The sequence below is a fragment of the Cyprinodon variegatus genome, unplaced genomic scaffold (genome assembly GCF_000732505.1).
Source record: "Cyprinodon variegatus isolate N-32 unplaced genomic scaffold, C_variegatus-1.0 Scaffold944, whole genome shotgun sequence".
NCBI classification, from domain to species: Eukaryota; Metazoa; Chordata; class Actinopteri; order Cyprinodontiformes; family Cyprinodontidae; genus Cyprinodon; species Cyprinodon variegatus.
The window spans coordinates 171,253-198,673 of record NW_015151397.1 but is presented as its reverse complement, the minus strand read 5'-3'; the positions used below and the strand labels follow the sequence as shown (position 1 = coordinate 198,673).

The 27,421-nt window shown below is 37.4% G+C and overlaps 1 protein-coding gene across 2 annotated transcripts in view; it reads left to right on the top strand.

The window, feature by feature from the left end:
• LOC107100196 (MICOS complex subunit Mic19-like) overlaps window positions 1–27,421 on the top strand; it is a 99,810-nt gene that overhangs the window by 53,904 nt on the left and 18,485 nt on the right. Inside the window, exons 6-8 of one of the 2 annotated variants that reach the window (XM_015398601.1) lie at window positions 6,755–6,769; window positions 8,372–8,455; window positions 21,194–21,264. In XM_015398601.1, the coding sequence (XP_015254087.1) occupies window positions 6,755–6,769; window positions 8,372–8,455; window positions 21,194–21,264 (170 nt within the window). The remainder of the gene's footprint in view (window positions 1–6,754; window positions 6,770–8,371; window positions 8,456–21,193; window positions 21,265–27,421) is intronic. The other variant, XM_015398602.1, reaches the window with a different exon arrangement.

Genomic DNA, 27,421 nt, shown 5'->3' with positions numbered 1-27,421 from the left:
CTGGTCTTTGTTTATCAGTGAATAATTATGCCAAACTGTGTGAAATACCTGTTTTTGGCCTGTTACAGTTACCAAATAGGGAATATGACAGTAAAATACTGTTAGAAGTAACTGATAATTAAGCAGAACAAGAAAAACTGCTTAATGCATGGTGCTTTGCTTCACCATGAGGAGTTATTGCACCTTAAAATAGTCTTGTTGGAACGCCATTTGAACTCTGGGTGGGAGGAAGTGTGTATCCTTTGATGCCATCGGAGTTAAGCCTATTAAGTGACCGCACCATAATAGACGTGATTTTATCGCTCATACTCCTGAAATCTCCCATGGAGACTTATAACTGGCCATGAGCTTGAATGTTGCTGGTGCTCAGTAAATCCCTACGATGTTGTTAAGCAGCAAAATGGAATGACCTCCTGTGGAGTTTAACAACCTGTGCTGCCAGCTCCAATGTTTTACTGGTGATGTTAAATATCAAACAATTACTGCCCAGTAATGTCGGGTAATATTATTTTATATTGTCACCTTAAATGTAGCTGCAGCTCTTACATATCTGCTATAGTTTTATTGTATTTATTTTGAAAACACGCCAAAGGTTTTTATGAAGATATGTCTGAAAAGTTGGGAATATTTTTATGCCTCTGATAAAAAAAGAGAAACTTCCTTTTTATTAAACCTCCCATCTGATGTCTTGAAGTGTGAAATGTTCCCCAACAGCTGTCAGAAGAAACCCTCTCTTCTGCCAGCTCTGTAGTCATCCATATTCCATATTCACCCTGAATCCCTTCTCCATCCATCGTTTCATCCTGTCTACCCCGTGAACCCTCGCGTTTCTGCCTCCATCCATCTCCAACCTTCCACACACCACCTCCACTGTGCTAATTAACACCAGAGCACGAGCGTATTGTTGTGCCCCCTTGACCTCCCCACTGCCAGTGGGATCGTGCAGGACTTGCTGCTCACGGCTTCAGTATTAGTTTGTCATGGGCTCCTGTCGCACGTGAACGTGATAGATGGGCCCTGGTGAGCAGCTCTGACCCAACATGCTGCAGTGCGCACTTGGGTAGTGTGAGGGAGCATTGATTATGATGCTACTCATGACAGGGGTGAATCAAGGCAGGGAGGATGGTGGCAGAAAGGGGCATAAAAGAGAACAAGGTTATGGATGGTGTGAGGTTAGTTAATGTGATGAGATTTGATTTGTGCGCTATTGATCATGACATCTTGTAAAATTATTTTCACCTATCATGATTTATAAGCATCGAGCAGGCACTCGTTGAAACTAAACCCCTACATTGTATTACTTTGGAGGATTTCTGTCATTGAACCGAAAAATGAAAAATGTATCTGCGGTAAAATAAATAAATTCAATCAGTGTTGCTTTTAGCCATTATCAAGTTCCCCTTATAAAGTAGTGCAATATTCTTCTTGTATGGTATTGGGTTTATGGTAAATTAAAGCACAAGAATAAAATGTAATAGTCCTGCTACTGTGTAAGTTCTTGAAGTTTAAAATGTAATATACAGTACATTGCAAACATCTTACTACTTTTTTTCCCCCGCATTTGATCATTTTACAACCACAGCTTAAATATTTGACTGGGTTTTATGAGGCACATAACATTGATGTAGAAGTAAAATAAATTGTAATTCAAATTATTTTACTGAAGTTTCTGAAGACCATAGTTTTGAATAAAGTAAATAAAATCAAAGCTGATCTACAGTCTGTTTTGTCACCACTGCTGCTAGATGTGCACTTTACAAATATACTGTTTGGAAGAATGGCAAGATGAACTCATTGTTTAAAGAAAGTTTGGCTTTCTGTTTGCAACTAAACTTGAACTTAATGAAAAAATGGAAGAAAATTAAAGCGATATTTTTCCCCTTCACAGCACTACCTCATAGTCATGACAGCATCATGCTGTAGGAATGCAATTCTACAGCCATGAGAGGGAAGCTGTTTTGATTTGATTGAAAAGTGAGCTACTCTAATTGGAGGGAACTCCTTAAGCCGGGCATACACAAAAAGGCGTTTTTTTGTTTTTTTGCCTTTTTCGGCACGACTTTCTAGTCCTGCGACAATTTTCCGATCGGGCCGACTTTCAGGCTAATCGTGTACGGGGGGTAACGAGGGGCAATCAGCCTCTCACGACCACCTCCCGATCAGGAATCGTAAGGTGGGGAGAAAATCAAACATGTTTGATTTTCAGTCGACCATCATGGGCAAATTGCTCAGTGCGCGTGCCCAACAAGGTCTCTTCTTCTTCTGCCTCTAAGATGAAGACACAGAAACATGGCGAGGGTGTGGTTGAAATTGAGTTCTTTCTGTAAAATCGACAGACTGTAGTAGCCACGTTTGCTCAGCCATGTCTTTGTCCAAATACATCATCGCCTTTTCTTTTTAGGGCGTTCAGCACACAAAATTGCAAAATTGCCAAGGCAGCGTGTTTCAATCTAGTGAGCTTCATATTCCTCTTCTGCTGGTTTGGCCTCCCGATTGATGAGTCTCTGTAGTGCCATCTCTGTCCGGGGCTGAGTCCGATGTGGTTTTTGGACGTGCAGTGTGAGTAGGTAGATTGGATCAGTGCGTCGGGCGACAAATGCATCGTAATCTGTTAACTCACACTGTACAACGAAACTGCAGGGTTTCGTTGTACAGTGTGAGCTGCAGCTGGGTGCAATGACTGAAAAAAAATCTTACAGTGTATGCCCGGCTTTAAAGGCTGCAAAACATTTCAGAGTGGGGTCATGGTCTTTAATTGAAATGCTATAGGTCAGGCATAGGCAACGTCGGTCCTCAAGTGCAACTGACCTTCAGCTTTTGCACGCATCTAACCCAACACTCCTGAAACATCGAAAGATTAAAGGCCAGTTGTCTGCTAAACTTACCAACATGCAAAGGAGATAATTGGTGTTTTGTTTCAGGTGTGTTGGAGCAGGAATGCATGCAAAAGGTGCTGGACAGTGGCAGTCTAAAACTGAAGTTGCATACAGCTGTTTTAAATCAAAGCATATGTCTTTGTTTGCTCGTAGAATGGCCAAGCCAAAGTCCAGAATATCACCAAGTTTTGAATGCTCTGCATGTATAAATTGTTTTAGAACTATCCCATGTTAATTTGTTGTTCTGGCATATTTAGTGTAAACTGTTATTTTGTGAACATTTGCATAAAAAAATAGTGCAAATTGCAACGTGGGTTATAAGGCCTTTTTCATAGTTATTGCAGAAGCTAAACTATATACGTACACTGCATGTAAAGAATTTAGTGCTGCTGACAGGTAAAGATTATTTTTATTTCAGTTCTCTTAGACACTTTGAGGGGGAAAAAAAAAGGAAATGTCAAAGCACTCGAAACGACAAAGCAGCTGGGAAGGAAAACGGACTATAAGGGAGCAATTCAGTGAGAGAACAGCCGGTGGGTGGGCGGGAGCTAAGGGAGGTGGGCTGACGCAGCAAAATCCACCTGTTCTCATCGCTCTCCCAGCTTCCCCTCCTCAGCTCCTTCCTGCTCCTCCTCCCCTTCCCCAGCCCTGCGCCCTTCTCAAACTGCGGCAGTCAGCTAATTAAAAAACACAGTTGTCCTTAATTATTCAGCGGCCGGCTAATTGATATTCACAGAGGCGATCACCGAGCCTAAACGATCCATTTAATCTGACCACCACGGTCTCACTTTCAACCATGTGTCACCTCCAGCCATTTGCGCTACTGTACTTAATGCAAGAGGGAATAAGATCAAATGTTTGTCGATGTTAATATGGATTCCTGGGCTATAAGAAGAAATAGCAAGCTCCTTTAAAATGTGTATTCAGTGGGATATTTTTTTTTCTTTTTGTGGTAACTCAGTATATCAAGTTTCTGTCAACTTTAATGAGAATAGTACAACTGTTTATCTTTTGTACTCTGATCTTTTTTTAAAGAGATTTAAAATCCTACATTATTCATATCACAGCTTTTACATTTTCACATATATACATTTTATCAGGTTACATCCACCAAGGTTACATCCGCTAACAGAAAAGCAGTTTTTAACATTTCTACAAGTGAAAATACAGAAAATGTGGAACATATTTGTATTCAGTTGAGCTCGGGACATGTTTCATTTTGATTACCTTGTTTTTTTTTTAACTTCCTTAGAAGAGCAGCTAAAGATAAAATGAATTGGTTTTACTTTTCTGTAGTCTTAGAAGCTTGTAACAGGTTGTCAGTTGGATTTAGTTAACAGTGCAATTCTAACATATAAACTTAATTTTGGGGGAATATTTAAGCCCCTGCGCTATGTTTGGGGTTATCATCCTGCTGGATGGTTAAAACTCACTAAAAAGTTTCCCCCTACTATTGCGCTATTTAGCTTTATATATCCTTTTATCTCCCAACATCTGTTACTGCTAAGGAAAGTCATCCCCAGGTCACAGCACTGCCAACCACTACCTGAAATGTAGATTTCTTATACTTCTTTGCATCTATGACTAAAATTTGAAATTTGGCCCTAACAATTCCCCCCCCTTTTTTTTTCCACAATTGACAGTTGGGTTCAGTTTTGTTCTAAAGGCTTTCCTGTGAATATATCTCCCAAAATGAGCTTTTGAGACCTTTAGTACTTTCAGAGTTCCTGCAAAAACATAGGATTCTCCTCTCTATGACCGGTTCTATGTACACACAATCTTAATTTACCATATCCAGTTCTTTGTGTGTTCTTCACAGTCTGAAATATTATTAACCAGACCGTAAATGTACACCTTGGAACACATTATGGTGTTTATTCACTTATCCTCTCTAATAAACCTCTAAAGACTTTGCATAACAGCTGAATTTGTACTTGATGTGCATACAGGTGGATCATAATTATAAACAAATTAAAAAAGGTGTTCGTTTCCAACTGATTTTATTTGTCAAAATAAAGGTGGTAGGAAAAAAGCATATTCGAAAACTTTTTATTTTTATTTCACAAATTTCCAATGAAATGTGCAAAGTTTCTGCTTGTAATGGGACACATTCTGTTGCTACCAACTGTAAAGGCCCCAGGTCTCTGTTTCTGACAGCCCCATAAACAAAGCACATTTTACCCTTTCCTTTTATTTCTTTTGGTCTCTTAAGTTCATTTCCATTATTTTGCTTCTTCCTTCCCCCCCAACCTTTACTGAAGCTCTCCTCCTCCACTAGCATCCACCTCTTTTTTCGGGGAACAAAAGGTGTATGGTCAGGGCTGAAGTCTGTCCCATTGTCTGGCCCTCAGTGTGATTAGATTATCTTTTAACTCTGCTGAATGGGATTAATCAATAAGAAATAATCCCGACATAATGTGTGTCGGTCTGGGCCTGTGTGTCGTCAAAGAGGAGGGTCAAACCGCCTGCATGGAAATTGAACACATGCACTGCAGCATGTACATATAGACACTCGCATTGACTCTGACAAAAGTGAATTAAAAAAAGAAATCCCTTGGTACACATTTCTGTCACAACCTCTCCTGTTTTAATGAGGCCTTTAGTCGCCCTTTCAGCACACATTTATCTCTCAGCCCGCTCTCTGTGGGCACAGCTGCTCAGGCTGCTGTGTGTGCACGTGGTGATTTGTGTTCTGCAGATCAGCGTCTGAGCTTTTTGTTTGCGTCGCAGCATCTGCGTTTTGCCTTTTGCTGCAAAATCTGCACTTGCCAGTAATACACTGAGTTTAGACACACTCATGACCAATTCTACCCCTTTTCTCATTACTCCTTCTTTCTCCTAAGGCTAAATTGAGCTGTTTGGGGGAAGACAGTTTTGTGGAACCTTTGCAGTGTAATCCAGACACTTGAGAACTTTTCCATCCTCTCCTAGAGGCAGTGATCGCAGGCTCAGAATCGATAACAGCTTCTTTCTACTGCAGTAACTCCATAATTTTTAAGGTATACTTCAGGGCACATTCAGCCAGCACTATGATTGTGGTATAACTTTAAAGTTATTTTATTGTGCTCCAGATAAACAAAACTCTAGCTATAAGGGGTCCAAATAGAGAGCACAGTTTGACCAAAGCAATAAAGCTAGCTAATGTTGGGTCGTTTTGAGGGCACATTGGAGACCTCCATTCTGCAGTTGTTTTCCACAGTATTGTGTTGTGTGTGATAAAGCGTTACCCTGGAGTTAGTTTTATTCACTGTCTGGCACCATAATGAAGGTGTGTGACTTTGTGGTGATGTTTTCTGTCTCGGTTGTATAAGCGAGTTTGGAGTATCCCCTTGACTTTGAAACTTCCCCCACTCATCTCATGTGACGAACGCTCCTCCCTGAGACTCCTCATCACAATGCATGCAGCATACCGTTTCGCCTGAAGTGTGTTGAGTAGCTACACTCAGATGGTTATCAGTGTAGTGAAGATTGGATGGGCTAAGGCAATTTTTATATATATAGTATTTTTTTGTTGCTCTATTCCCAAGCTTCCTATAGTGTTCAAACTCAGAGCTTCAAGGCTGCACCTCAGTGACTGTTTTCCACAAACAAAACTGTTCTGCAGTAATCTTGTGTACAACTGTAAATAGCCATACATTGTAGGAATGCATTAACAGTTTCTGGTTGCATAGCACACATGTATTAAGAGTGCATGCAGAGGTTTGTGTATTTGCCAGTGATGGTGTAAACTTGAAGGATGAAGTATGAGCATTGAAGCAGAACAGGGTGGCAGCTCGTCACCCCTGACATTTGAATACTAAACCTTTTCCAAATGTCACTTTGAAGAAAAGAATAAATCAATGTCTACTTACTCTTTTTTCAATGCCTGCCTTATTCAGGAACTTGAGCAGAAGGTGAGTCTTTTTTTTCTTCTATATTACTTCCAGTTTGTTTGACTTGATGCATTTTCTACCTCTGTCAGAGCTACTTTTATAGTTAGTTTGTTAGTTTGCTCTTACGGCTTGGTTAAACTTGGCTGGTAGGCTAATCTTTTATCTTGTAATACTGTTTTGACTGGTAAATGTTTCGATTAGTCTTTGGAGCCTCCACCGGGTGATGTTTTTTTCCCTGTGAGAGGTGATACATCAGGTCTTATCTGTGCTGTATGTCGCAGAGAAAGTCAGGCGTACATTTAGTGAAGGTCACAGTGGATGGGAGGACAGCAAAGATAGGTAGCTTAGGTAAACCTATATGGCAGAACAGAATACATGTTTGCCCTGAAAAAGTGATGCTATCTTCTTGTCCTGATAGTTTGGCTGAAGAGCAAGCACAAGAACCTGCCAAGGCTCCATCACGCTTGTATTTAAAAAACTTGTGTGTATTTTCTGCACATCAACTTTGAAGTTATGCACATATTTCTGTCTGCATATTCCTGATTGAATGTAGAATTGCATCTTTATAAATTTTTATACCACTGAATAGTTCCTTTATTTCAAAAATCCATTTAAGTGCATTTAGAATCACCACACACAGTATTTAAAACTTTTACTTCAGTTAGTTTTGATGTAAACACAAATTTTCATTTCTCAAAAAACCTATATATCATGATCAAAGATTATACATTATTTTATTTTTCACAAGAATCTCAGCATGCTAACAAGTATATTCTTTTACTGTAGAGCTTTTTTACTTATATTTGTGCAGGACCTCTTTTAAAAATTTCTGCATTAATATGACATTGTGACACTTTGTTTCATGGCTACAGTGTTAAGGAAGCTGGGATTGCTGTCATGACTTTTTTTTTTTTTTTAAAGGCCAGGTTGCTGTTTAATAAAGCACAATGATATCAGGGTTCTAAATCCTGCTGGAAATTAAAATCAGCATTTACTTGAGGCTAAGTAGAACAGTACTATGCTAAACTTCCCTGGCAAATGGTGCATCGTCAGTAGACGTTAAGGCTGATAGAATAAAGTGGACCACCATCAGCGCTGGGCATCGTCACTGATACTGACTTTGGTAGTTTCCCAAAGAATCTTAAACAGCCTAAGTTAAGGGCTCTTCCTTAGTCTGGAACCTTCATATTCTAATGAAAAATGTTTTAAAAGACGACACTGACCTAGTCGAACTTAAAGAGTATGAGTTGTAGCATTTTGGTTACATCTGTCTTGAGTCAGCTTTTAATGCTAATGAGTCCAGCTGCAGTCTATGATTCCAGAATCTTCCCCGAACTCATAAATATGCTTTGCTTCAACACAATGGGTATCCCTGTTGCTTCTGCACTTTTTTCATTCTCATTTATTTGCCTAGATACAGCAATCTCTGAAATGCCAGCATCTTTAGAAATTACCTTTTATGTCTTTGTTTCTTATAGAGCTTGTAAAGGATTGTTTTAACTGTAAAGTTAAATCATCCCAATGATTGGGTTTTGTGTCCAGGACATGTCTGGGTTAAAATAATAATTTCATTTGCTTTCTACTGGGATAAATGAACAATGTTTTCTCTCTTTCTGTGTTTAGGCCAAACAGCTAGAGGCAAGGGAAGCAGATCTGAAGAAGCAGGATGCGTTTTACCGGGAGCAGGTGGCCCGACTGGAGGAAAGGGTAAGGAAAACTACATTTTGTAAAACATTTAAAGTATGTAATGTAAAATTTGTTTTTTTTTTCTCAGCTATTCTCCAATTTCTTTAGAAAAATTAGCGTAAAGTATTGTCCTTATGATCTAGATTTAAAAGCTGTTTAAAAGCAAACTCTTAGTTTGCAATGAAAAGATTATTTTTTCACTGCCGTTAGCCCTAATTATTTTCTTGTGCTTGAAGGCTAGATTAAATATTCATCCCTTTCTGTTCCTGAAAGTGACGATACCCTGATTTTCCTTGGCATACTGGTGTCCCATAGACTGGGACATGGGTCAGCTGTCATGCTTTCCACGCTTCAGACGACAGCACTGAACTGGTCCCTGTGAGAGACTGCCGCAAGGCAGGGGCCCAGGGTCAAATGCCCCGTTAAAGCGCACTTAGAAAGGATGCCTTCATGCACCTCTGTTATCATAAGTGTCTTAGTAAAGATATAATGCCCTTTTTAATGTGCTTAAAATTATACACTCATGCCTGGAAAGAGTGTTCTCTTCTTTGGAGGGTGAAAAAGTCAAACGTTCCCCATAGGGGAAGCCAGATGGAAATTATACACTTGCAAAGACGTTGTGGAAGAGATTCATTAGCATATTACTATCATTGTAACCCATTATAAATCTAAGGACTGTAAAATTGTTCTTAGTATCCAAATTTCTCAGTTTCAAAAATGTTATATGATGCCATATGTTTTCATACTCTTTCAAACTATCAAACTATTTTTGATACTTTTGTTTCCCTTCACTTTCTGAGCAATCATTCCATACTTCATGTCATTGAAGAGAACTAGATTTATTTATTTTTGCTGAATATCAGAATGAGGAAGAGAGCTTTGAGGGAATTTTTTTTTCTAAATGTGAAATCTAAGTACAAGTCACTTAGTTAAACTAAGTGACTTGAATGATATGTTTAAGGTGTCTTTAAACCAGCTTTTAGCAAAAGTTAACTGGGGTTTTGCCTATTTCTTTTACGTAATAGAAGTGGTGTTCTTGGATGCAGTGCTCACAAAAATCTTTTCAGCTCTGCTCATAAATGAGGCTGAGATGAAGGCTTTTTGTTCATCTTCAAACCTGTTGTCCTTTTTAGCCACTACTTCAAACGTATATTTGGTCATTTTCCATGAAGGAAGAAAAAAAAAGAATATTTCATCCTGTTACATTAAGATGCTGCTTGATTATTTTTTCCCATATTTTTTTTCTTTTTTGCTCATAATTTTATCAGTTTTAGAAGTCCACAAGTGCCCTATAAAAAAATGGCAACATAGCTGTGCCACCTCGTACTCAGCAGATGTGGTGTGGATTAAGTTTTCAACAGGATCGATAAACATTTTGCATCATGTTTTAGACACACAACCTCTCTCCTTTCATATTTACTTTTTTATTTATTTTATTATTTTCCATGGAAGTTATATGAAAGGATGAACCAGGCCTTATGTAGATCCACATTTCTTTCTTCATATCTTGGTTGACATCTTTTATTTTGTTCATGCTGCTTCCCCATGATACAATGAAATTATCATTGGAGTTTCCAAGACTGATTAAATATTGGCGTATGTAAACATTAGACAGTAATAAATAATGGATTCCTTAAAATGTCTAATTATTTCAGTGTTATTGAAAAATAAACATACTTTTTGTAATCGTGATAGATCTGAATAGGTGAGGAAAGCTTATTTTTACTATACAGTATTTCAATATCTGGTCTAAAATGTATGTGCACACATCTTTAAGCAAGGCCTTGAATAAAAGATTTTTCCTCATGCAATCAAACATATCAATTAAGCTTAATTTCTTACAGTATGAACTGGTTATTGCACATTATGAGCAAGATATTTTGCAATCACTGATCATGGAGATTTTCTTTTTTTATCTCTTTAGATTACATCAGGCTATAACTCTGACCCAAAGAGTCTGATGAAATATTTTTTATAAGCCACTTTCATTTTGAATTGTCAGTGATTCATCCATAAATCCAAGCTTGACTCTTTTACCAACACGTATGGGGTTATTACATCAGATCTTACTGTTAAGCACACAGGAGCTCATTTGGTGCAGATAGTAAAAGTGATGAGTCCCAATAAGTGCAGACGATATTGACTTTAAGCACTAGCCATCCATCAGCCACGTTGGCCTCTGGTCAATATCCCTTAGATCAAAGTGTCAACAAAACACCTTCACACATCAGAGAGAAACACGAGATTGAAAAAGAGGAAAAGAAGAAAAAAAGACAGAGAGGAATGGATTGACAAGTTTGAAAGTGTTAAAAAAATGGAGAGAAGGGGAGTCTCAACTCGAGGAAAGACATGAAAGATAAAGAAACCGGATGGCAGGAGACAAACTGGAATCCAAAGATTCCTACTGAAACTATATATTAAGTTGAAGTGACATTCATGTAAAAATATAGAAAAATACAGATATGCAAAGTATGAAAAGTCACAAATGATACAAATTATGACATCTTTGAGAAAAGGATGGAAAACTTTTTATTGCAGTGTAAAACTAGCTGCATCATTTATTAATGTACAGAAAAACAATAACTCATACACTTATTTCAAAGTCATTTGGACCATGACATCTTAACTGAAATCTTTTTTATTGGGTCAGGACATTAGTGAAACCATAATAATCCTGTTAAAGTAATGAGCAACACTGTCCATGTTGTCCCTGTGATTCTGTGAGGGACTTGTATTCGGTTAATTTTGTTTGGACTGATAATGATTCTTCTTTTCTTTGGCCTCATTGCCCTCTTTTTCCACCACTAGTCTGGCTTAAAATAATTTATCACAAGCTGTTTCACTGTACCAACTGTAACCCCTGAAAATGACGGAGTGCACAAAATTTTTAGGAATATCCTTACATTGACATCAGCTCATTAATCTAGTGCTTGTAATTTTAAACCAGCATGAGGGCATTGAAGTAGCTGCAGTTTAAATCTAAATTCAGGGTAAAGGGATTCGAGTCAAACTTTTTTCTCTTTTTTTTTTGTGGTAATGTGGGGTGATTTATCACCACCATAAAACCACTGACTCGTTAATACTTCATATGTACCACATCAGCATGTAATTATTTAACATAAAGCAAGGATGATCGTTAGTTTGGGGAGGAGGCTCTGATGGAGCTTGCTGCTAAACAGCTCTAAGGGAAGGTTATTTTAATACAGCATGTTTTAAAACTAATTAATTAATTAATTAATTAAAAAATGATTAATAAGTAATTTTACTGTATGGGGCACTATTGTATTTTTTTATTTTTTGTTACACTAGCCCTAAAGTGGCTTTTCCTAATCGAGCTGGAAATAGTAGCATGCATACAGCTAACATCCTTCCATAAGCAATGGATATGATGCAGGCGAGTGGACAGAGATTGCTGGTCTGCCCTGTCCCTAAAATTTGGCTAGCCGGGCCAAATGGTCAATTACTCCAGAAAGTGAAATCTGTCCTTAGTTACTGTCACAGCTCAAAACAGGAAACCCAGTATTCAGACAGACAGTATGATATTTCAAAAAACGTTTATTTAAAAATGACAGATATGCAGTGAGCAGCTAGGGAGTCTAAGGCAGGAACCTCTGGTCTTAAAGTTCAGTCTGTACCCAGAGGATGAGGTAGATCCCAACCGGTAGGATGTCAGCAAGAAGCAGTGAATGCTGCCTAGAGAGTCCCAGACGTTGAATCCCCAAAGAACAGGCAGGAGATCATATCCAAGCAAACGAAGGAAGGCATGATAATACAGAGGACAAATCCAAAGCTGGTATCGAGGAGATTCACAAGAGTCCGGGCCAGGACAAGATCGGAGATCCGAATAGGTACCAAAGCGAAATCCAGGACGGTGTTAGGAAGTTGTTCCAGGTTCAGGAGTCTGAGAACAGGTCAGGCAAACAGATCAGAATGGAAACAGGCAGGCTCAGTGGTCCAAAGGCAGAACAGGTCAGGTTCAGACAATCAGAAAACACTAATGCACACTAGAAGACTCTCACCAAGGCTTGAATAAACTGGCACTGATGACTGGAAGAAGGCAAGTTAAATAGAGACTGGAACAGGTGGAACAGATAAGCGGTAATGAGAAACTGGGCAGAGCTAAACAGGTGAATAAAATGAACAATCAAGCCAGTCATCAGCGCCAAGATCATGACAATTACAGAATGTCTTAGAGATAACTGTCCATCAGCACATCAACAAGTCAGCTGATATTTCTTTCGGATCACAGATGCTTCCATTTACTGCAACTAAGCAACTAATTGAACAAACCTAAAATTCATCACTCAAATTTGTCTAGTCATTTTCGGTTCCAATCTCTTTAAAAGCCTGAATCTCTTGCTTTGAAAATGCAACACAAGAGAGATGAAAATAAATGGAGTAAGATTTTACAATTTCTCAGCATGTGCACACAGAGACCATGAAGTAGCGAGACATTGAAACACCTGACTGCTCGCTTGCACGCCTATTAGTTTCCGCTCATTGCCCTGCATAAAATGACTGGACAATTCCACATTTGGATAGATATGCCTTATACGAAGGTTTCAGCTCCAAATACCAAGCACAATTAAATAAAGGAGAATAGCATATAGTCTAGAACTTGGTAACAATTCCCTAAACATCAGCATAGAAAATTGTTTTGGGTGTTTATTCAGGTCTTGTAAAGAAAGTAAAATGAATTTGTCTTCAAAAGGTAAATGCGAATTTATCTAATTTAGCCACAAAACTAGCAGTTTAGTTTCAGATGGGAACATTGGTGGGCCCAGGCACAGCTGTAGATCTCCTAACCAATTATCTTGCTCTGTAGTTATGAAAACATCATACTTCTCAGCTTCAAAGCTGCCCCTATTCCTCTTAAATTGGATAAATTGCATTTTCCTGATGGTGTGCTGCTAGTTGAATGTTATTCTCCCCAACAGTTTGTGCCCCTTGTGTGTTCTCCGTTTGCTTCGATATAAACCAGGATTCCCTCGGCTTCGTGAGCACTAGAAAAAGGGAGGCAAAGTGACCAAAAGAGAGCAAGAAGGAGCAGGATAGAATCCAAGTCTGATATATATTACGTGTCTCTTCCAATCCAACATGGCCATTCATCAGAAGGGCTTTCAGTGACAGGCCATCACCAGGCTCCCAGACAGCTCTGCCTGCTGCCTCCACTGCTGCCGTTCATCGGGGCCACAGCTACCAAATAGCCCCTGAAAACAATATCTATATATTTATTAAATTTTCACTCAATACCTGCCTCGCTGTAGAACAATCTCATATTTAACAATCAGCTTGCCAATGTGTTTTTTTTTTTTTTTATTCCACCTTCCAGATCCCTTTTAGTCCTCCCTCCACATCCATCTCTCTTTCCCAACCTTTTTCAGTTTTCTTTTTCTTTTTTTTTTTGCACTGGTGTTTGTTTTGCTTCTAAATGCCTCAATTACTTTTTTTTTTCTTTCACAAAATATTTTTTTCTTACCGTCCTTCTGTATTTCTTTTTGTCTCGTATATCGATGAAACGTTTTTTTTCTTCTCCTTTGGAGAACAATCACAGCAGCAATTGTCATCTCATAGCAAAGCTCCACAGCTCTATAAAAGGAACTCACTGGAGAGAGAGAGCATTAAAAAACAGTAATGGTATTCGTCTCTATCTCTGTCTCACGGTGCAGCTATCCCTTACTCTGTCTGTCTTGATTTTTTTCCAATCTCTTGCCCTATTTTTCTCTTTCCAAAACATATTGTAAAATGTCTGTTTTTCAGCAACAGAAGCCACAATTTTAAAGCATGTATTCTCTATGTAACTCCATCATGTAAATAACGTGCATTTGCTACCAGAGTTATAAAGAACACCATAAAACACGTACATTAAGATGTTTTTTTTTGGATTAGCAAAATGGTTATATTTACAGAGACGTCATTTATAGGCTGTTTAAGTATATACCTTCTTCAGTCCAAAGTTTCCATTCTCAAGAACTGTGGTACAATCCAACCTGCAGTGACCTTTAGAATAAGGCCAAAGAAAAATGCAAATAGGCCACATTTCATGATTTGCCTTGTACTGTAGCAAATACATTTACTACTTCATATCTGCCAGGTTCTCAAATAACTGAAAGGGCTGAAACTTATCTGCATTAGCACAATTAAATAAAAATATTTAGGTAATTGATAGGAGTTTGTAGAACTTGGCTTTATGCAGAGTAGGTGGTTTAGCCACTTATTTTAGTGTGAAAGACTGGAGATCCCTGTTCTATAGTTATTAACACCTATAAATGCATTTTTGATTTTAAATATACTTGGAAAAATATTAATGCAGCATTTTCTTTATGAAATCTAGTCATATAATGGAATACACCCCAAATCTAGGTTTTGTTGCAGATAGTTGTCATACTGTACACAACCCCCCACCTGTGTCTGCTGCCTGACCTGATTGGAAACCGACCTTCAAAAGGTGGTGAACCCATGTGAAGATTGTTTGTTGTTAAATTTAAGCTGAAACCAGGCTAATCAGCGAATTATGCAGCCCTGTAGGATGCTCTTTTTACTTTAATCCTTATGAGGTTCACCAAAAGGCTGTGCTCTACCTCTTGTTCCACACCTGTATTCATTTATGTTATTTTAATCCTGGTTTCTGTTGTTGTTGATTGATTTTCTAGTTTCTTTGCCATTTGCTTAATTTACTGTAAGTTTGTGGTTTCATCTTGTTTTTGAAAGCCTCACTGTTCACCTTGGTCCTTCTTCAACTTCATTCAGTGTGGGAAAGATGGTTGAATTGTTCTCAATGTTTTTTTTTGTACAGCTGACTCTAGATCAGCAGTCAGTCTCTCCATCAACTGGAGGAGTTGAAGTATTTTTTTCTTTTTTCGCCTATGTCTATTGGATGTAATGATTAGTTGGAATATTGTCTTATTCTTGAAGGACTGTTTCAATTTGACTTGGCAATGGCCTGAGGGGGGATTCAAGATTTTATGGCTGAACCTGGGATTGACTCTTGCGTAAGTGGCGGACAGGCAATGGAGTTGGAATACTGTGAAATTACAGAACATACCAAACATCAGTGTATAGTCTTTACATTCAGTAAAAGGTATGCAGGCTACTTAGGTGGAATTACAGAAGTCGTTTCAATCCAATATGGAGCCATTTTCACATAGTGAAGTGCAATTTGCTTTTTGAAGAGCTGCTAGCCATCAGTGATGCTAGAAACCTTCTAAGCTTATTACAGATTCAATATACCATCCTTACACTCACTTCACAGAGATGGCTGATTAAATCCTACACCAGATTGGCTAATCTTAGCTTAACCCTTTAACACTCTGGGTGACCAAGCAGTTAAAAATGAATTTCTAGGTGCTACGTCAAACTTTCTGTACTTTATGCACCAGCTTTGGCAAGCCTAAGGTTACTTCTGAAGTGAGAAAAATATTGCATAATATTTATTTTAAGAATTTTGTTTTATGTTCCTTTAAATAAAATATTTATTGTAATATCCCATATATTTAACATATTTGGGATTTATCTTCATTTCCTCTCATGAAACTACTTAGTTTGTGGATAAAATCTTCATAATCGTATCACTATCACTGTATTCCTCACACTTACATTTACTAGATCAAAACCTGAACCTTATCCCTTAATTTTAAACATAAAATATTTGAATCATTTGTGAAGTGGATGAATCAGCTTAAAGATATCTAAAACATTATTGTTTTTTGTTTCAGCTTGGTGCAGTATTCCACTAATCCTAGTTGTGTCGTTCTATTAAATGCCTTTCTACTCTGCAGCAAGGAGGGGGGAGTCCAATAGTACTTGCATTTATGTGCTTAATACTTTTCGATGGTTTCTCTTTCAGTTGGGTGTGTATTTAAGTGCAGCTCGTATCTTCTCCATATCATTGCACTACATTAGCAGTTAGGATTTGTGTTTGTGATAGCCTGCTACATTCTTGTTGATTTCTAGTTGTGTTAATCCAGTGGTGCAGCAGAGTTGAGCAGCCCAGAACACTTTATTAAATAAAGCAAGGTTGTGTTTGCAGCTGCAAAAACCCTGATTATTAACGGAATGTTCTCAACCAAAGGCTTCAGTGTTTGTCTTGTCTGAGCTAACAAAAGGTCAAGGTTTTTGGGCAAAATCAGTTGGGAATAACAGCAGGATAGCACAATTTAAGACCACTCAGTAATCACACAAATTATACTCTTCTCTGCTGTTGAGTGAGTCACTGTTTATATCCAGCCCCCAGGGAGCAGGTACACCATTTAGTTTGTGTCTACACATGTTCCTCTATGGTGTTTATCTTTCAGATATTTTTTTTACTGTTGTGTACAAAAAATAAACTGCATATTTTTATGTGTTTGCTGCTGGATCAGGGAAAAAATACCTTGCAATCACTGACACACAATCTTTTGTCGTCTCAGGTGGATTAGTGCGCTGATTAGTGCCAGCTCTGCCATTTAGGCAGGTGTTATTACCTTATACTTAGTATTCCAGACACAGAACCAAGTCAGTTCCGGTTCTCTCTCCTTCTTTGCCATTGGTTCAATGTCAGCACCAAGGAGAGGATTTATTCTGCCGTCTTTAGCACACCTTTACAAATTTGTTATTTTGTGGTTATATTCAAGCAGGCTTGGTTAAAAAAAATCGTTTTCTCTGTTATTCTGTTTAAAGAAAAAAGCATTTTTGTTATTTTCTCAGAAGGACAACATTTAAATCTCAGCATATTCATAAAAAATCATTCTGTAATATGTTTTTATCATATATGTTCTCCTAAATATACACATTTATCATGGCTGCATTTTTTATCTACATTCTCTTTAGCTATATAAATGATTCAGTTAGTTATGGCCAGAGAAATAGTTTAAATACTCCATACATCATGACTCGGTGAAGTAAATTCAGTAAAGTGCAGTTCATCTATAAAATTGTCCATCCAAATGAACAGAAATCTAATTGGTTTTAGACCTTTTGTCAGTGTCATGTCCCATCCTCTTTTACCTCTACAGCACATGACTATTGATCTTTTCAGCAGTGCACTTCATTCCTATTGATCCTTACTGAACTATGATGAATGTCTTTTCTCTAAGAAGGTGAAGACAAGATGGCAGCAAAAAGCTGAAATAAAAAAAAGCATCTCATTGTTAGTTGATAAAGTATGCAGACTTTTTTTTTAAGTTTTGTCATTTTAGATGTGGTTGGAGAACTTTGAGAAGTTGGAATGCAGCTGGCATTTTTAATGTTTCCATAAGTCATTGCATTTGTTTTTAGCTAATTCCATTCCTACCAAATTCTCTATAGTTAATTATTTATAACATCCCAGCCTGCATTCAGGAATATTTCACATATGAGGCATATGAGTGCAATATGTCTATTTACAGATTGAGTGATATGAGTTATCAACAAAAAGTAAAGTTTAGTTATTCAATCCTTAAATTAAAATCACTTCATAGGGATACATTTCTTTTACTTAGAGAAAATCCAGAGATGTCGTGTAATAGTTGTGTTCTTGTAGCTTTTATATGGTGGCTCCTGAACCCCAGCTCATGCCTAGTGAATATCCCATGAACTCTTAGTTAGGCTTTGCTTCTCAGTCCTCTAAAGGCTGCCGACTTCTTCCTGTTTACTGTTTTCAAAAACACATATTCCTGTTACTCAGCGTACTATTGACATTCTTGGGTACATGTCCATATAAACAGTTAGCTTCTGTAGGAAATGACCTGTTTAGCATTGGCCTTGTTGTGGAGGGTTTTCACAAATATCTGCTGGACAGCTGTCAAGTCAGCAGTCTTAACCAGAACTGTTTAGGACTTAACTTGAGATTTTGAACTTCAAACTCTGAATTTGGGGTTTTCATGAGCTAAAAGCCACAACCATCAAAATATTTCATAGCTTAAAATATTTTGTGCTGGAATATATTTTATTAATACAATTAATTTTCGAAATGATATGGATTTATGAGATTCATTCGTATATCTTAGCAAAACCTTTTTTAAATTTATATTTAATTCAATGCTGTTGTATATCTGAATATGTACATGTTTCTATGCTGAACTTGGCCCACATGTTGCCTTCTAAAGTTTTAAACAATATCATTGAGCTTTGGTGTTAGATTGCTGCATTATCAGAAATGAAAAGAAAAGCATTTAAACCCCTATGGGGATGCCTTTAGTTGTTGTCAGCTAGTGGACGTGCTGACCTGAGTGTAAATGGTTTTACAGATACTCTTAAGAAAAAAGAACATCTATACAATTGTTCAACTTTAATTTTAATCTAATTACCAAGTTAGAGAGCAAAACACCAACTGTAGCATAGAATGAAATACGTGCAATATATCTGAAAAGAGCCATTTCTGGAATGTGATGTCCTCTTTCCAACAAAAATGTCTTTGTAATGCTAGACATTCCCAGACATCTTTGAAAACTCAAACCACCTTCAATCAAGCTATTTGTCATACTTTACAGCCTCTCAGGATATGATTATAAATGTGCATAACAGCCTCTGGAGAGTGACAAGAAGGATCTTCCCGGGGTTGTATAAATGCTCCAGAAGTGAGGGTATATAGCTGTCTTTAAGGAGGTAATTTAGGTTGAGTGTTCGCACTATGGTCTCATTTACTACGGGTCACCAGGGGATTTTGACCACTTGTCTGTACATTGTTGACTAGCGACCTTGTGGCCTTGCAGGACTGCTCTCTGTTATTGCAGCAGGCTTTTGTGAGAGGATAAGCACAAGCGCCCATAATTCACACCTTTTCACTGTAGTAGAAAAGGTCTAATAGTTTGTCTTTGCAAGCCGTATACCTGCAAAAAGCTTTCTGTGTTTGTAAAGTTCATTTCTATTAGATTTTAATCAGGTTTGATAGGTGAGATGAGTGGAAATGAGCTAATTGGAGCATTGTAAATCTGTGTATCATTCGTTCATCTGTTTTTCACTTTGAAACCAACAATAAAAATACAAGAAACAATATTTTGTTTGTGTTTTAAAATTTTTTTTAATAAAATATGAAAAAATGGAGAGCAGTTTTTTTTTTACTTATTTATTTTTTTCTGAATTAAATATTTAAAAAAAAAAGCTGATTGAGTATATGGATCCATTTTTTCAAACTTTATTTTGGATTATTAGGTAACAATACTTGAATGAGGCATTAAGGACAAGTAAAAGACATCTGGAGAATCATTATAGGGCTCCTGTGTGGAACATTCAATCGCAGCCTGGAGTTTATTTTTATTTACCAAGTGAGAAATCAAAGCAAGTAACCATTATAGTTTTAAACTGTTAACAAATAGCTGGCCTGATAAATGCACTTTGGTCAAATAAGCGCTCTTTAAAAGCACACTGTGTAACTTTTGGCCACTGTAACTGCCCCTATTTTGCCTCTACTAAACGTTGAAAATAATAGCAAAGATATATGACTGTATACCAGGAGCAAAGTGTTAACTTGCCAGTCTAATAATAAAGTTGGGAAAAGAAGAATCGGTTTTACATTTGCCTTCTTCTTTCAGCCTGCGCCAACAAGCAAACTCCACTCCAAGATCGACTCTTGTTTTTCCCTTGCACACGATTTCTTTAACGTTTTCTCATTTTAGCCTCCTCAGAAAGTTTAAACTTTTTTCTTCCATCAGCCATGACCCAGTAGTTCAGCAGGTGGAAAAATAGTAGAGCAAAAGCCTTAGCTCCATGACTATGTAAGAGCCTGCGGCCGTAAAGCGATACGTTCTTCCAGGTCACATGACCTGGCCAATGATGGTACGTCTTTTCCCAACTTACATAGGTGGTATTTCAAGAAGGGAGCCCCGCTCATAGCACTGATAGTGTCAAGTGCTGTATATTGACCTGAGGAATCATTTAAAATAACTCGTACAGTAAGTGCCAACTCTTTGGGTCACAAAGTCTGCGGTGTGCCTTTAACTGCTTAAATATGTAAAAGAATAAATTAATTAAGAGTATTGTTTTTATGTACATACAAGGAGTTGTACATTTAATAAATTATAAAATATGGGAATCATTTGGAATACTAGGAATATAAAAGCATAGAGCAGAGATGCTGCACAGCTTCAGAACAATGCTGCAGCTGCCCTGCAAAAAGGGGGGGAAAAGTGTTAAGTTTTGAATTTCATGCCATGTCTGCATCAGTTAGAACAAAATTGTCTGAACAGAGCAAAAAATCAACAAGACTTCACATAGAGTATTGAAGTGTGCTGCAGATAGTCTTCAGCTGTGTGCATGTCGGTTGGCACGGCTGTGCCAAACCAGTGAGTTTCATTGTTGTACGGTGGAAGCCTGTACCACAAAGACCGATGAATAATTTGAGCAATGATGTATTCTTCATGTTGGATTATTTCTCAATGCACCTTTAGCAGTCTGTGATGGGCACGAATGACTTAAAGATTTGATTTAAGAGTACCTTTTGCTACAGAACAGGATTTATTTTTTTCATGTTTATTAAGTGGGTGTGTATGTGTCGAGGCCCTATGCTTTTTTTCAGCATTCAGCTGAGTTATTTGTGATGGTGCATATAAAAATGACATGCTACAAGTGTCCCTAAATATATAAGTATTTTATACTCTTTCCCTAGATTAAGAATGATGAATTTAGAAAAGTATTAGTTGTTTTTTCTTTCTTTGTTTAGTAAAAAAAAAAGTAAAAAAAAATAATGATATAGAGATTGAGAAGCATGTTTCATCTGAAGAATTTAGATAATTTAATTTTCTTAACTCATTATTAAGCTGTTATAATCATGCATTCCTTACTCTTTTCCCTTTCTCTTTGCAGAGCGCGCAGCTCTACAAGGTCACTACAGAGAACTATCATAAAGCTGCAGACCAGATAAATGCCAAATTCAAGTAAGTGTGCTTATAATTAGTAATTCACCAACTAATACATAAAAACTGTAAGAGCAAACAAGAATGATAAACATGAACCACTCTTCTATCTAAAGTGTTTCAATGATAACATTCTAACACTGCTTTTCTTTAAACTGTGTGCCGACCTGAAGTTGACGCTGATAACTACAGAGGGAAGCTTTAAAAACAGATATCACTCTTCCTGCTTATAATTCCTCTGTCTGAAAAGTAATTAGGAAAAGTTAAGAAGTCAAAATACTATCTAGATGATGGCAAAAACTTTTTCTTTATTTCTTTTTGGTTGGAGTTTGAAACATTAGGACTATATTTAATATCCATTTATCACACATTTCCTCCCTTATTGTCCACCCATGCATCCATCTCATTTTCTGTTTTTTTTTTTGAGAATCAGTCTGTTGTAATTATTACGTAAATACACCAAAATACACCTAAATAATAGAATTTAAACTTGAAAAACGTGTAGGACCCCTGCATAGATATATGTCAAAGGTTAAACAAATAAGGAATTTTACTAAATTACTTCATATTTTTGTGTGCATGTGTTTCTTATCATGCTGATCCTTTTATCTTGATAATAGGTGCAAACATGCCACACCTGCAGTAATAAAAATCTGTTGGAGGGCAATTTTACACATTTAAGCTGTCGTTGGGGTAGCTCATATCCAGCACGTTAATGTAACTGAAGAAGACGCAGAATCTCTCTCTATTCTTCATCCATCTGTCTTCTTAATAAGAGCCCATTAGACTCCATAGTAATGTAGGGGAAGTGGATGAGGAGCCTGCAGGAGGTGGGGCATGATTGGGCCTTGGCTCTGAGCTCACCTCGAGGGAGGCTATGTTGATTGTGTTAGCTTGTCATTAGCCAGCGCTAACACTGGGATCATTGTCTCCCTTAGAAATGTTGGAAACTGATTAGCCTAGCCCACCAGGGCTTTAGCGCTAGACTCGTAGAAGCCAGAGCTTAGACTTCCCAAATCAGATTAAAGAAGAAAAAAAAAGATATACTGGAATCATATTAGTGCAAAATGACAGCTCTAACTCCAAGCAAGCGTCGAGCTAATGTGCAGTTAGTCATGTGACACGGGTCTTTGCACGGAATACTGCGATTGGTGGATTTGATTATACGAGGTGCATTAGCTGTGACTGGGCTCGAATGGTGGAAAGGCAGCGGCGGATCTCAGTGTGCATGTGTGCTAATGAAATAGCGGGAAGGTCTGGTGTTACAAGATGGGAGCATAGATGCATTCAGGAGATCAGAGCAAAGGGTTAATTGGATTCAGAGGGTACTGTTTGGTCCATTATTGTTTGTGAAGACATTCATGCATAATGGTGGATGTTTGTTTGCTCTCATATAATAAACAGCTTTTGTGTCTTTCCTCCAAGCTCCTATTACAGAGACCTTACAGAGATAAGATGCAATCTATGGCCTCTGTTGCTTATTAATATTTTTTGTCTCTAAGCGACCTTTGATTTTCTCAGTAATAAAAATAAATGGTAATAAAAAAGACCCAGTGGCTTATCCATTTTTGATCAAATTCCCATTTGAAATGGTAATCTGTGGATGTACCATGTGGAACATAGTTGTAGGAATATCTTTATTTAGCACTTTAGCTCATGTCAGTGCTGCTGTGAAGGGTCTATAAGGGCTGATATTAAGCTACAGTTTATTACAGAGGGAAACTGTAGGGCCAGATGTGGATGTCTGTCAACCTTTATTACTTTTTCTGACAAGTCGGATATCAGGAGTGGGTGGGGACTGAGGGGTTATATTACCACCTAAGCTCTGTGCAGCACCTGTTCTTATACAGGTTCGTTGGGTTGATGCTCTGCAGCATCACAAACAAATGGTTTGATTGAAAGTTGGGCTGCTAATCGAGAGCTTGTTTCTTAAGAAGAAGTCTTTATTTTGAAGCAAATGTTTCATTAAGAGTATTTTAGTAAACCAAAAGAGATGCATATAGATTAAAAACACTACTGTGACCTTCTTATATCCACTCACATGCAACGTAGGGTTTATTTTAAAGAAAGAAACGATGTGTGCATATCTAACATCATACAGAATTTGCTTTTATTCAGATTTGGGGCTCAGATTGATGGCATTGCTTGTAATAGACGTTTGTAATCTGAGGTGAGTCAGAACCAATGCAGTTGATTCAAATGCTTTCCTACATAGAACTACATGCACTCAAAATGCAACAGATAATGTATTTCAGGAGCATGCACTGAATGTCCCTGGTGGGTTCTTTTTTTTATTTCCCATGCCACTGACTGCAGATAAGAGTTCCTATATGCCTGTAGAAATGTTTCTCTTTTTTTTTTCTTCTGATTTATATGCTGCCTCATTTTCCAGTGGTTATTTATCAAAGTAACAGACACCGTCACAGGGTCAGGCTTTGAACGGTTGACCTTTTACTTCTTTATATATATGTAAGGCTGCATTTGTGTGGATTTTTATGGTAAGAATAGGTGCCTTGGGGAACATCGGTCAAATATTTAGATTAAATAGGATTGCAGTTTAAAATGTACGCTGACGGGTATGGAGATACATGTTCGATCTGTGATTATAAGGAAGGGGGGAATGAGAGAAGAATGTGTCAGCTTAAGCTTCATGTCAGAGCCAACCTTTGACAGAGGTGGGAACCTTTTGTTTAAGGTCGCTGCTCTTACTTTGTAGGTTTCCTGCAGAATTCAGATGAGACATGAACTTCATGTAACATTGAATGACGGAGCATTGCAACACTAAAGAATATGTGCCCCTAATTTAAACAGCTCTATCCTCCTATGAAGTCTCAGAACTATACGATCTCAGAATATAATGCATTTCACATTCTTTTGACCAAGAGTGCAGATATTCAGTTTCCACTATGCATGCTGCCATGAAGGATAAAAATCTGATTTTATTCAGCCACTCCACTGTCACTCTTCTTCTCCCGGAGGCTACATGCTCACTCTCTCTGTCTGTTGTTTGTTTTTTCAGCTCTTTTGAATAAATCTGTTTTTTATTTTTTTTATATTATTTAATTCGGGTGACAATAACAGCCGTCTCGGTCCCTGCTTTGTTTCTCAGCACACACACAGGCAAAGGTGGGAAGAGGAGGAGTGGAGGAGAAATTGATTGTTGTTGGTTCATTTTTTTTGCCTTACTTTTTCTGGATTCCAAACCTGACTGTTTGTTGTTGGTGTTTAGGAGCCATCTTACTGATTGAAATAAAGGACAAATCATTATTGCTTAATTTCTAAAATCTCACAAAATCTCATTTGAATTAATTGATTAAAGATTAGGATGAGCATCTAAACATCATTGAAAACCAATTAGTTAATACGCTGCAGCAAAGCCAGTTCATTAAGAAAGCTACATTTAGATCCATGTCCCATTTAAACTTCAGGCCTTAGCCTTCAATCTTTCAATACACGATTTTGTTTTAGCTGCAGACATTTTGGAGGGAATAAAAGTTTTAACCAAAATTTTATTCTGATGTTAAACAATGTTGTTACAGAAGCTGATTTTTTTTTTTTGAGGGTTTAAGTCACGGATTTGGGAAACTGTGTTAGTTGCTATTGATTTTTGAACAAGATTATTGCTATGGATATCTAAGAACTGCTGTGGTGGGACAATTCAGACCTCAGCTCTGAATGTTTTAGATTGAGTTCTTTTTAAGCACATCCAATTTGAATATATGCCTCTTTTCTGTTTGCCATCAAGTGCTGTAGAAGACTGTTAATCACCCGTTCATTTAAACCAGGTGTGGGGCAGTAAGGATACACCTAAAATGTACTGAATATTGGTCCCTGCGGATCAGGGTTGTAAACATCTGACCTACGGAATTCCACATAACTCCATTTTAGGCCCCTTTCTTTTTTTCTTCTTTGTTTTCCCTTTAGCTGCCAGAGTTTGCAAACTATTTTCAAATCTATGTACCCATAATGATATAAACAATAACTTTTTAAACCATTGCTTTGGTTGAGTTGTATGTAATTACGTCTAATTTTACATTTTTATCTGCATAAACATCAAACAATGTAATGTATATCAGAATGTGTACATATCCAAGTAGGCCTAGGTCTTATAAGCCGAGGTAAATCGGCATTGTTTTCAAAAAAAAAAAAAGGTGAAAACACCATTGATTTTCCATACTGTTATTATTCTCTGTATAAAGATATTTGTTTTCGATTTCAGTCTTTAGTATCAAAATATATTCTTAAATAAAGTGTTACACAACTTTTAACATTTTTCTATGTGTGTTAGATTTTCTTTTCATGTATTAAAAACCATTATTCACACATTATCTTTTAAAGATGCTTCTTGTAATCATAAACGCTTTCTGACACAATGATGCAAGTGATGAGCAAACAGCTAATATAGTTACTTAAGAGATTATTAAATCACATCTCAGAAGCATGTAAGGATAATTGTATTGCATTTTTTTCATCTGACAGGAAGAAGATAATTATGATACAGAGGAAGCATAAAATCATTGTTTGAAAATCAAATTTATTGCATACATTTTTATTTCTATAAGGGTATTAACATATGCCAAGTTGACCAACCTAACAGTTATTGATTTGTTAGCTGCTGTCCTTTTAGATATGCATTGCCAGTTGCAGCAATAGGAGTGTTTTTCTGTTAAGTGGGCAGTAGGAAGGCAGCATAGACTGAGCAGCGTTTTAACCCTTCTGTCAATTGACAGTAGCCACAATTTTGTAGCTAAGCAACCTGGGCACAAGGACAGGATGGTGGTCAGCTGAAGAGACAGAAGTCAATAACTGCTTTAAAAGCCCCTCTTTGGGTCTTAAGAGCTTCACCTTTCCTACTGGAAAAAGCACAAATAATTCAACAGACCCATGTGGGCACACATGTGGACTCACAAACGATGGGTAAACTCTTTAGTGGAATATATTAGGATTTTTGCTGGATTTTAAATAGCTATGCAGTGCATTATTTAGTTGCATTCCTCAAAAACAGAAAAGCAACACTTATTCATCTGTTGAAAAAAATAATTGTAACAGATAATTAAAGTTATATCTGCTTGTAACATTACTTTGATAACTAAGGTAGCCACTCTGCTGCCTGCAGAGTTATAGAATGGGCTCTTTTAATTCAAACATCCTGAAAGTCCATGTGATTTGCATAAAAAAGCATCTTTTTATGACCCTGCTATATGCCATCTCACCTGTATTGTGTAGCATCAGGTAGGGAGGGAGGCTGGTGTTTTTAAAAATGCTGCATATATCCAGACAAAGCTCCAAGATTTTCCCCAGCCTCTCCCTAAAGGTGTATAAAGTGTAACAACTGTGAGCGGAGATGTTTAGGTATTATGAAGCTATAGCTTTTAAAAAGCTACAGTAGTATACCTCAATACCCCCAACTGGTTCTTATTAATTACCTACTGAATTTTATGGCATATATAGATGTAGTTTAATGACAGCAGAGGTGTTACCTTTACAAGGTTTAATCCATTGATAATCTGTGCCTGGAAATTGCTTTTTTGATGCTTCACTTTAGCAAAAAATGTGATTTTTTGTAAATTATTCATATTCAGCGATCGACTATAAAGATATGCTTTTTCACCACAACAAAGAACATCCTTGGCAAGGAGAGCCAAGTAAACGTCTTAACAGAAATACTTGCATTTCTTCAATGTTGGACTTTGAAATAGAAACATTACGCCATTGTTAATTTAATTAACATTTTTTATGGCAGTCTTAGTTAGATGAAACTGGTTTTAGCCTGCTTTATTTTTTTGTTGTTGCTAGAACTATACTATACATCTGAAAAAATGTCTTTACTTGGCGACCTTAATGGGCTAAATTAAGTTTTATGTTGGACAAAATCTCAAACTTAGTTTTGCCTGAGGCCAGAGTCCCTTGTCCTTGTAAGGGTATGCAGAGAGAAGGATGAAGCAGCTAAACTATTTCCATTTTACCACTCATCCTTCTTGGTCTCCCTTAGTGTTCATGCGGTTTAGGAACAGCATTTTCTGTCTTAATTTAAATCTCCTCTTGTTCATTATTTTCTGCTCCTGCCACCCATCCTCACCCTCCCTCTTCAATCTTTTATCCTTCATGCTTCTTTCTATTCTCCCCTCTCTTCATGTCTCCTTTCTTTTCCTCAATCTCTTATCCATGCTGATGGATT